Source organism: Myxine glutinosa, chromosome 4 (assembly GCF_964187855.1).
Source record: "Myxine glutinosa chromosome 4, kmMyxGlut1.1, whole genome shotgun sequence".
Lineage (NCBI taxonomy): Eukaryota > Metazoa > Chordata > Myxini > Myxiniformes > Myxinidae > Myxine > Myxine glutinosa.
The window spans coordinates 68124230-68136729 of NC_136264.1; the positions used below are offsets into that span (position 1 = coordinate 68124230).

Sequence of the window (12500 nt, forward strand, 5' to 3'; positions counted from 1 at the left end):
CCTCGATTGCTCAGGATTTTTTTTAAATTTGCTGTTAATTAATATGCCGCGATATCTTTGCTATTATCTATCTATAATTCCAGTAATCTCTGTATGTGTGTTTGTTTGTTTGTTTGTTTGTTTGTCTGTGACCGCTGTTTCTCGACAACCACGGGTCCGATATACTTTAAACTTGCCAGGTATATTGCTGGGGACCCGAGGATGTGCCTTTTCAAGGTTTCATATTAATCGGACAATTACTTACCGAGCTATGTCCAAAAAACGATTCAACCAATCAGAGAGCAGCGAGCTATCGCGTGTGCCGAACGTGGCGAACACACTCTGCCTCGGACGGCACATTTGAGAGCGTATTCATTTATTTCACGTTGGCAAACTATGTTGCCGCTATGTTGGCGTTAAACTATGTTTTAAAACTAATTAAAACTACTTTGCGATTCATCGTAACTGCGATTCGTAACTGCCGTTCGCTTTGGCTTTGCGAATGGACCAAACCATTTCATGTAAATAGAGGGGGGGGGATTGTCACCGTACTCGCAAGCCGTTCGCTTTGGACCAAACCATTTCATGTAAATAGAGGGGGGGGATATAATTTTAGATATAGATATAGTACGGGCATGCCCTAGTATTAATAAATATGATGATTTTAGAATTTCACAATACTCCACACAGATATAATAGGCTAATGCTGTCTGTCAGATCCAGGAAGGAGAAGTCTGACCTATATGCCACAAGCAACACAGTTCGTGAGACTGAGTACATGGCTGCTCCTTTTCTTCACAACGAAAACGAACTAGATGCATAAAAACCGAGTTTGTTTTGTTTCTTTTGTAAAGAATGACGAGAGAAGCTTTTAATATAATTTGCTGAATCAACCAACAGATTCACGATGGACAAAGTAAGATAAGGCATAGTAGGAATTGATTCCGGAGACTTTAAAAAATATATACATTGGATAAGTAATCGAGCTGACGTACACACATGTACACACACGTGTACACACGTGCACACACGTGCACACACACACGTGCAGTCGTGCACACACATGCACACACACGTACACACATGTGCACACACACGTACACACATACACACACACAGCCATACTGATGAGACAAACAACATGGCCACTGAGCTTGGGGGAAGTGCAGTCACTTCCTGGGATACTCTGGTTACCAGTGACGTCATAACAATGGCGCTGCTTTTCTCACCGTACTCAGTGGAGCATTTCCTCAAGATTCCTCAAGAGGAATTTCCTCCTCCCCGTGAATGCCAACCGATGGGGATTGTCAGTGCTCTATCATTTTCAAGCAAGGAAGCAGCACATACCATTTTTAAAGTCTTTGGGATGACCTGAACTGGTGTAAACCGGATGGGTGTTTTTTAGGGGACACAAACTCCTTACTGGATGGCTGTTTGCTCCCTACGGGAGTTCACCCGCCCTTTGCCAGGTGTTATTTTTGGTCCTGGCAGGTGTCAGTCACACTCCCCATAGTCTAGTCAAATTTCTGGGAAACGTGAATTCATGAGGCATTTTTGAGTAAAAGCAAGCAAACCACTTTTTCTGGGGTAGTTTTTCGTGCTGAATACGAATCTGTTGTTTGCCAAGCCCAAAAATGCGTAATTAGGTCACTAATCAAGGTCAAATGTCAATGAGTGCAAAATTCAAAATTTTTGAAAAAATGTTTTATTTTACATCACCTATCTGTACATTTCAATTATTTTACAGTATTTTGTCTGGTAAGGTTACTACAGCTTTTCACAATTATGAAAGTAAAGGGAATTGTGAAGGGAAAAAATCAGATTTTTGCGAATATATCCGTAATGAAGCAACTTTTCGTTTTTTGACATACTGTTTTAATTCACTTGAATTGTTGCCTTAAATACCATCAGTGAAGTGGTTTACCTGAGTCCTATATAATAGCAAGATTGTTTTCTACACTAAATGTCAATATTTGACTAATTAGCCACTTAATTAAGGCTAACGGTCACAAGGCGCAAAGTGCACTTACATGGCACAAGGCGCAAAATGCACTTCATGGCAAACATGTTTGGAGTGCAGGCAGTTGATCATTATCACATGTATTCTTAATTAATCCTGAATCAATTGCAGTCTGTCAGACTGATTGGCTGGAAGGAGGAGCCATCCAGGGGAATGCCAATTAGCTTAACTGTGTAAGCTCTGACCCCCCCCCCCCCTACTTTGGCCTGTTTCGACATGGTGTTTCACTGGCATTGCACTTGCAGGCCTCAGTGCAGAACTGTTTCCCCCACTTCTGACAAGAGCAACTATCAGAACTGCAACCTTTCTTGCAACCACACTGAGTAAGTTCTCGGCATCCCTTTGGAATTGACGGTAAAGTTGTAAGAACCGGTGACAACTTGTCATCAACGAGTTTCCATCCACAATCAGTCGGCGGTGGCAGATCTGTCATTGGATTACTGGCCTCTCTCCAAATGAAACTTTGGTAGTTTGCACGCTCTATGTGGAACTTTTCTGCATCACTAGATGGAGGTAGGGTCTCCGTTGCATGGCATTTGTTGAACAGTTTAATGCGGGCTTGATTACAGTTCTCAGATGGTTCCTTGTAGATATGGCAAATGAACTTTTCAGCATCTTCTGTGACCTTCTTTGATGGTGTCGGAAACTGCTGTTGTTGGATCTTTTCAACTGCTGTTGGTATATCCAACGTTGACGTATTGGATGGTTTGATGTCTCCACGACCGCTTTCAGCAGATGGCCCCCTCTGCCAGGCAGCTAACTGAGTAGCGTGAAATGTATTTTTGCCATCTAGGGTAGAGTCATTGATGTCAATATTGTCGCCAGAAAAATGCACAAATCGTCCCGAAACCAGGTTGCTGGTAACAACTGCCCCAGTTTCTTGATCAAGCGCTTTCAGAGTGTTTTCAGCCATGGCAGTGTCATACCTAAGAACCCGGTTATAGCTGATTATGTGCCCAGCATTATGGAATAGCTCAACTAATTTCTTTGATCGAGTTGACTGGTGCAGCGTCATACCCATTCCAACGTGTTTAGGCGGTGCCTTCTTGTCTCCACATACACCATAGACCATGTCTTGTCCAATGCTAAGGACCCTTGTCTTCTTCACCCAACCAGTTTCAGACATCTCACTTTCGTCAAACTCAGCATCGACACTACTTTGGCCTCCAAGCAAGATATTCACAAACATGAGTACAGATGGTGGTACACTTGCCAACTCTGCTTTTTCGCTTACATCGCAACCTTCGAATGCAGGATGTGACATGATATCACTGCGGAGTTGCAGAGCAACGTGCACTAAAGACAGAAAATGATCATCCTGTTGTCTAAATATGGGAATATAGTCTGCACTGTTCTGACCGCACACCATTTCTGAAAGAGGTATGTGACTGAAATGTCGTGGAAGAAGCAAAGTTTGTTTCTCTGAAGGCGCCAAATTTCTTAGCACAAGAAATTCATAAATGTCCCCAATGCAATTCGACAAAGTTTCTTTAAAAGTCCCCAGTCTACTAAGATACGATGTAGGAATTGTGCCGTCGCACTCACTGGCTAACTCTTTGTACCTCTCGAACACTGCAGATAGTTCAAATACGTGCCCTTTCTCAGCAGAGTGACGCAGCTCTTGACACAACCATGATATCGCCATGTCTGCTGATTTGCTTTCAGTTTCCGCCCTTTTGACATCCCTAAAGAATTTACTAAGACAGTTAACATGGTAACATGCCTCAGCTGAGATTAAATCATTCTCATTTGCAGTACGGACTAAGATGTTATGTACAAATTTAGCTTTTTCCGTAATTTCATTACTCATTTTGAAGGTTGTGACACGACTTGTCTTCTGCTTCTTGTCAAAGTTCTGGCAGAACATACACAATGTCCAGTTCATCTTAGTAGTACTACTGCGTAAAAACGGACATGCTTCAGCCGAAACACTCTTTCTTTCAGGATCTTTTTCGTTTTTCGATTGTTCCTTGGCTAGCTTAGCATTTATTTTCCCCTTGTGTGTGTATGCAGAGTAACATAGCTTATGCCATTTAAGTTTGGGGAGACTTTCTGGAGGCTCTGCAAAGAGAGTCGAAAACCTGTCCACGGCTGATCGAAATTCATAGTGTCTAAGTTTGCATCGGAGCTCGGTCGCCTCTCTGATGGCAGCAATACCCTGGTTTGTCTGGTTGAAAATCGTATCTTTGACCTGGCTAGTTCCCTGACAAATGATACAAAGTTCAAACGACACATCCTCACGCTGTCGCTTGAGGCTGGCAATAGGTTCCATGGTTGGCCTGAGGGGAGAAACAGAAACCAAACTAAGCACCAGGCACGCATGTTCTGACCATGAAAACTACAACGTTGTATGATATACTGCAACAGCCCTTAAATGATCGAATAAGCGCAGGCAGTGTTGGCCCGGGTTTTAATCTTATTCTCAGACACAAAGTAAAGCTTCTTCAAGACAAAACATCTAACCGATATCACTAATTCATTAGTGGTAGATGCATTAGGCACTCATCGTCAATGCCCATGCCCTGCCTGTCTTTTTACTACTGTTAGGTAAATGTACATGTATGTAGGCCTGCCTATGATGTGAGATGTCAAGCATACATTACACATTTGTATGTACATGTATCTCACCAAAGAAGAATGCATTCCTTTACTTTCATTTGATTTTATATTTCATTTTTTAACAATCTTAAAAAGACCCTTACCTGTACTCCTGAAATGTTTAATGCCTGATGCCTAGGGTACGAACTAGATGGCTTATGCTAGGCTATTAGATTCATTCTTCATCATTAAGGGTCTATTGAAGAACACCCTGCTCTGTCTGAATGGAAATGATTTGACAAACATGGCAAATGCATTGGGGTCAGAAAGATGAAGCCACTTTCACTGTTGAGTGAAAGGGATGGTTTCAAGTGCAAGTAACTGTTACGTCATTGCAAGACTTTTGCACTCATTGACCTTTGATCTATGTTGTTTACCGGTGACATTTAGATTCTGTCTTTATAAAATCTATCTCTAGACCATCAATAGGAGCATAAAAACTCTGCCCCATTGTGCATTTAGAGGTTAAACTGCAAGCAAATTACGCAAAAACTAATTGTCGCCCCTTACAGAGATAAAGGCAAATGAGCATAGATGTGTCCTCACGTTTTCCTTTAAAAATAAGATTTTGAAAAGCTTTAGCAACCTTACTAGACAAAATATTGTAAAATAATTTGAAATGTACAGATAGGGGATGTAAAATAAAGCATTTTTTCAAAAATTTTGAATTTTGCACTCATTGACCTTTGACCTTGATTAGTGACCTAATTACGCATTTTTGGGCTTGGCAAACAACAGATTCATATTCAGCATGAAAAACTACCCCAGAAAAAGTGGTTTGTTTGCTTTTACTCAAAAATGCCTCAATCATTCTATAAAGGCACATTTTCAGATTTTTTGACTAGGCTACCACGAGCAAAGCCAGTGAGGCATGTCGGTTTAGTCGCCGACAACCCGAGCATGAAGCAGGTAGCACTGGGTTACGTTACCAGTGGCAGTCCCAAAAGACTGACCTGACCAGACACTTGTCCAACCAAGATAATCTAGTTTTGTATTTTTATTTAATTTTCTGAAATTGATAGAATTTGATTTTCACTTGCAAGTTGTGGGTTACGATGTGTAAATAAAGGTGGAAAAATTGTGATTTAATACAATTTAATGTTATTTTGTACGTGAGTGGTCAATCAACCAATGTGTCTCCCACAGGAGATCGGTGGGTTTGAATCGGTGGAGGAGCTTGCAAGGGTGCGAGGCATTGGTGCTTGGGTGCAGGAAATGAACCATGAGGTGCTGACTTGCAGATCCAGTAGTGGGGCAGGCCCTGCTCCAGGTACAGAGCGGCGCCGCCGTGCTAATGGATTGCCCCGAAGACGAAGGGACGAGGCAACAGGTCGTTTGCAAGTTGAGGAAGAAGATGATGATGGAGACGAGCCAGATGAAGAAGAGGAGGGAGTGGAAGATGATCAAGGGGATGCTGATGTGGAGGAGCAGCAAGAAGAAGAAGCAGAAGAAGAGGAAGAAGGTGAAGGAGATGGACTTGAAGAGGAAGGTGAGCACAATCAAGTTGTCGATGACAATGTGTCAAGAGAGCAAAACAACTTCAAGCCAGTTCCTGGACCAGCTGTTTTTGGCCATGCAAGTGCAATATATCATGGGGAGGAGATGATGGATGAAGAAGAAGAAGAAGATGATGATGATGGAGATGATGAGGATGAGGAGGAGGAGGAGGAGGAAGAAGAAGGGGGCTCAGGGGAGAGCGACGAGGTGACCGAAGGTGTGATGCCATTTGGAAGAGAGAGTGCATCCTCAGGCATCACCTTCAAACAGGCCTTGGTGCACGTGCGGCAACAGGTGAGTCAAAATGTTTGGATAATTTTATTGTCAGTTGATCCTTTTATAATCAGAACAATGTTCATTTATTGTGCTGTTACTATATATTTGATCTGTGCTCCAAGCTTTGATCACTGTGATCATCCTTCAGACTGCAGCAGTGAGAGAGTTGGTTTTGTCAGTTGTTTTCATGAATTTGCATGGAGCATTGAGTTTTCAAATGAAAATTGATATTGTGAGCACACACTACCTTTGTTATTCTGGAAATGCACTATCTGAATGGAGATGCCATCTATCACTTTACGCATTGAACTTGCTACCGAAACGCACACACCTGCACATGCACACACATTTGTTTTTGAACTCTGTGCTGGTTCCTTGTGTAACCGTTCAACTTAAGTAAAGTTAACCATACTGGTGTGTGCAGGTAACAAGTAAAGTTAACCATACTGGTGTGTGCAGGCAACAACTCTCACTTGAAGCCAGATTGCAAATCTTTCACTCGTATTGGTTATCATTTTCACCTTTTCTTGAAGCTATGGGCATTATTTGAAAATTGTTGAAGAAGAGAGATGTTTGGCTGTTTAAAGTGACTGCAAATGTTTTCACCTGTGTTCTGAAACCAGACATTCCATGACCATGGTGAGCCAAAGATGCAAATAGGATTATACCATAACTGCGAGATCATAAGTATCTGCCAGATCTCCTTCAGACATGCATGCCGGATAAGGTTACAAAGGAGCAGAGACATTACTTGTTCTCCAAAAGCATTGGTGGAGAGGTATGAAGGAACAAGACCAGGATAGACTCAATAAAAGACTGGAACCTCATCAAGCTTCCTGCGGCAAGCAAGTAGCGTACGCTGAGACAGTCTGCTGTGGTGCGATGCCATTGACGAGGACGGCTTTGTATTTTACGGCATACAGGACAGCAAGATGGGAAGCAGCTGCACCAGTCCACACCAGAGACCCATATACCATGTCATTTCAGATGAAGGCCTTGTACACCATTATAAGCTGAGGAATGGCTTTGCTCTGTGGATAATTCTGTACCAGTGACTTGCTTTTGTGGCCATATTGGAGATGTGACCTTCCCCAAGTCAGATTCATAATGAAGCCCAGGAGTTTTTGAGAGGCTGTAACACTTCCAAGGCTGACCACAGAATAAGTTATAGGATTTGCAAGCCCATTTTATGGAGGGACATGGTGAGGATATGGGTCTTTCTTTCATCAACAGACATGTTCCAAGTAAATTGGCCACTAAGTTCCTCAACATCAGCAGAGAAGATGCCGTCACAGCCTGCGTGTTGTATGGGTGAGGAACTCCCTGCACAATTGTCTACAAAGTGATGCAGTAGATTCTTTATTTACCAAGAGCAGTGCCTCAAAAATAGGATTTGTCCCAAAATACAACTTTGACGGATGAAATAATATGGCCACCATCTTGGTTTATTGGTTGGCCGAGGATTAGATAAGTTTCTCATGGGTCTCTGCTGATTAATGCATTGCCTGGGTTTTTTGCATCAGATTTCCATTGGCTTTGTTTGGGTCGAGTGTTACTTACGATGAGGGACCCCCAAAAAATCTAATTTTATGTCAAATAAAAATTATTACGAAGGTTTCATCCACAGATGAGTTGAATGGACAGAGGAGGTGAAAAATGTATATTTTGTTTTGCAGGTTGTGATCACAGTGTGGCCATTCGTGTTCTGCTTCACCTTACATTAGGCCGAAAAAAATATATTGCTGGTCTCTGGTCAGACCAAAGTTCCAGAATTGATGCGGCGATGCGGGTTTTTTTTCTTCTTTTTTTTTTTTTGAAAAGCATGGATTACACATATAGAGGTGTTTTTTGTGTCGTGCCTTGCGGTCCTCCTCATCTGCTGTGGCGCCGTCCAGAGAGAAATTAAAGACGGCCAATGGGACTGGTAGGCCTTTTTTGTAAATAATGAACACAAGCTCAAGTTATTTTAAAATGTATTTATTCTGAAAATCATTAAGTTCTTCAAGCATATTATAGACTGCCATTTCGTTCTCGAGATCGCCTCGAAGTACCATCAAACATTCCAATGCGTCAATCGCCTCAACACTGCGCATGCACAAGTGGTCTAACAGGCCGATGGGCTCCCACGATCTCTTCTCCCAGTCCACCAGATTATCACAGACACCTACAAATTCATGACAAACGAGATAGGATCCAGGCCTAACTAACGAGACCACCCGCAGCTCTCTAGGCCTTCTGGTTGCTTCACACGAACCCTACAAAGAACGTCTTCGTTTCAATAAATTACAATATCCAGCCGATTGGATTCATGACGTCACGGCACACAACACTACTCATATCTTTGGAACGGCTGGTTGGATTTGAACAAACTAAACGACGTTTTGTCGAGCAGAACCGTGCGCGAACGTCGATACCAATGGCGACCCTCACAGACCCGTATTTCCCGAGATAGCGCACCGGCCCGGCAACAACAGGCGCGCGCTGTTGTAAGTACCGTTGGAAATTCGAAAAAAAAATAATTGTTGACGCGCAGGGTCAAAATCGATGCGCGCGCTGACCAGAGACCGGAAATATATTTTAGGCCAAAGTAGGTATTTGATTTCTTCTGAGAAACTACACATACAATTCCGAATAAATTTGTCCACAGTGTTCCGTTCATCACCCATGATGTACCAGCATTTGTTCTCGGCATTTAAAAGAATCGGGATCTAAGGTGGTCTATGGGGTCATATATGGGGAGGGGGAGGGGGGCGGGGGAGGAAGGAGTTAAAGCTCTGTGAAGTTGCGTGGGGTGCTTGAACAGTTTCGTACAGAAGAATAGGCAAATATTGCCCAATCAAGGTGTGCAAAGTATGGTGGAGACCTATCCCAACAGACTCATAGCTGTAATTGCTGTCAAAGGTGTTTCCACCAAGTATTATTTCAGGTGGGTGGACAGCTATCCAACCAAGATGTTCTAGATTTGTATTTTAATGAATTTTCTGAAATTTGTAGAATTTGTATTTCAGTTAGAAGTTGTGGGTTACGTGTAAATAAAGGTGGAAAAAGTCTTGATTTAATGCCTTTTAATTCCAGGCTATAAGGCAACAAAAGGTGAAAATTTTGAAATAGGGTGTAGACTTTATATAGGCACTGTATATGGTTTTGTGGTTATGCAGGTTATTTGATGACGTCATTATGGCGGTCTCTGTGGTAACGTGTCCCAGAACTGTCATTTTCACTCTACTCCAAACCATTTTACTTGCTATTGCACTTTGCTCTTTTCTGTTTGTTTCTTTCCCTCCTCCTCTCCTCTTTTCCTTTTTGGCCATTCCATCGATGTTTGTCCCAATTAGTTATACCTTGCTGTTCTGCAAGCCTCACCTCTAAAGGGGAAAAAAATAAAAATAAAACTGAGCCTCAAATCACCAAAAATTATTTGTAAGCGTAGAATCCATGTACTGGCAGAAGCTCTCCCCACTTTAGTGGGACATTACTGTTATTATTTATACCGTGTGGCAGCTGTGGTGTATCGGGGAATAATGGCATTTCTGCCACCACTTACCACCAAGCACACTGAATTTTTTTCACACTTCTAGCTCCATTGCACCACATCATAAATGCCCACCCTTGACTCTGAAATTGAGAAACAAAAGGTGGGCTCTGTGGGATTTTGCTAACTTTTCATGAGCCTTCTCCACAATTGCCAGATTCTCTCGGCAGAGGTAGCACTCCATTGTTTAGATGCCATTCCAAAAGCAATGGATGCACAGTGGTGATATTTTTGGTTGTATCGATCATGGTATATTGATCACATTCCTTGCATTACAGGGAAACCCTGGCTATTCTCGGGATATTTTGACAAGAATTGTACTTTTGTGCTTCCCTCTCTCTCCCCATCTTGTCTCCCGCTCCCGTTATCATATGTTTTATGTGTCAGTTTGTTTTTTGTGATTAATGTTAGCTCTTACACGAGCCTCGATCTTGTATACAAAAAACAAACAAACAAACGAAAAAAAACCAAAAAAACAATGACGTAAATGTGTAATTAATATATTTATTTACTGTACTGTGCAAAATGTACTCTGCTTTAATTATGATGAAGCATGATGGTGTTGGCTGCGAAGGAGTGGTGGAGGGGCAAGAGTGTAGTGTAGTGTTCCTCTAGAGCAGGGGTGGCTAACCAGTCCAACACAGAGCCAAAAAATCCCCTCACACCATTGCAAAGAGCCGCACAACACCTGCATGCTCACACGACAACAGCAAATTATAGGCCTAATGACATAATTAATAATTATATGTATTATGGTTATGTCATAATTATCTATCTATAATTCCAGTAATCTCTGTACGTTTGTACGTCTGTACGTCTGTACGTTTGTCTGTGACCGCTGTTTCTCGACAACTACCGGTCCGATATACTTGAAACTTGCCAGGTATATTGCTGGGGACCCGAGGATGTGCCTTTTCAAGGTTTGAAATTAATCGGACAAGTACTTACCGAGCTATGGCGATTTAGCCGTTCGCCGTTCGCTTTGCCGTTGCGAATGGACCAAACCATTCATGTAAATAGAGGGGGGGGGGGGGGGGGGGGTTCTGTGGTCGTTCGCTTTGGCTTTGCGAATGGACCAAACCATTCATGTAAATAGAGGGGGGGGGGGGGGGTTCTGTGGTCGTTCGCTTTGGCTTTGCGAATGGACCAAACCATTCATGTAAATAGAGGGGGGGGTTCTGTGGTCGTTGCGAATGGACCAAACCATTCACATCGAATCATCGAATCACATCGAATGGACCAAACCGTTCGCTTTGGACCAAACCATTGCATGTAAATAGAGGGGGGGGTTCTGTGGTCGTTGCGAATGGACCAAACCATTTCATGTAAATAGAGGGGGGGGGGGGGGGGATATAATTTTAGATATATATATAGTACGGGCATTGGCAAGGAACGGGCACCCACGTACGGGCAATGCCCTAGTCATAATAAATAGCTTAACAGTTTTCATAGGTCGTTTATTACCTCAGTGGGACACCTGGCAGTCTTTGTTTTCCACAATCATTTTCAGGTCTGGCTTGTACTCAGTTGTGGCCACTCGGAGCAAGTCTTTCACATGTGTGTCCACAAGAACAGAGCGATGTCTTGACTTCACTTGTTTCAGTGTAGAAAAAACTGATTCACAGACCTAAGTTAATCCAAACATTGACATTAGCTTGAGTGCAGCCTGTTTGACACTGGGGTATCTGTCTGTGGGCACAATTTTCCAAAACTCTGTGCCTGTGGTTCCTTCTCTCAAGACACATTTAAGTCTGTCATCCTCAGAAAGTTCAATCATCTCCAACTGGGATGCTGCTTCATCTGCCACGAAGGGGGCTTTTAAACAATCCGATTCAGCAGTGAAAGGGTTGATGAGGAATGTGATCTGTGGCCGTTGTTTCTTTAGGTTGCACAATCTGTCTTCAAAACTCTGCTGCAGATTTTCAACCAGTGTTGCATAGCGTGCAATGCTCCTTTTTGTGACCTCAGCTGCTTCTCCATTTGCCTTCAACAAGGAGGGAAAATGTGTGAGCTCTCCCTTTTGAAGATGGGTCTGGAAGAGCTTGAGTTTGTTCACAAATGTGAAAACACTGCACCAGGTCAGGCAGCATTTTTAACTTCCATTGCAGATCTAGATTCAGTTTGTTCAGATGATGCAGCATGTCGATCAGAAACCCCAAATATGACATCCACTGGGGGTCATGTAGCTCAGGATAGTCCTTATATTTCTCTGCCAGAAACAGCTTCACTGGGTCCAAAAGTTCAAAAAAACGGGAAAGCATGTTACCTCTTGAAAGCCATCTCACAGTGCAGTGGAGAAGCAGATCATTGGGAAGGTCTTCGTCCAGTTCAGCTATGAGGTTTTTGAACTGTATGTGCTTGAGAGCATGAGTGCGAATAAAATTCACAATTTCTAGCACAGGTTTCATGACATGATCCCAAGTTCAGCTTCTTAGACACCAGGTTCTCTTGATGGATGATGCAATGAAATGTCCAAAAATCAGGGAAACGGTCGTCAGCTTTACACAGCCCTACAAGGCCATTTCCAGATCCCAACATAGCTGGTGCACCGTCTGTGGCTATTGCTGTTAGTTTTGGTAATTGCAAATTTGCCTTCTC

The 12500-nt window shown here is 42.7% G+C and overlaps 1 protein-coding gene across 1 annotated transcript in view; it reads left to right on the forward strand.

Annotated features, from left to right (window-relative positions):
- The window catches only part of FBXW7 (F-box and WD repeat domain containing 7), a 541360-nt gene that overhangs the window by 102210 nt on the left and 426650 nt on the right, over window positions 1-12500 (forward strand). Inside the window, exon 2 of the mRNA XM_078775834.1 lies at window positions 5744-6388. Within this exon, the coding sequence (XP_078631960.1) occupies window positions 5744-6388 (645 nt within the window). The remainder of the gene's footprint in view (window positions 1-5743; window positions 6389-12500) is intronic.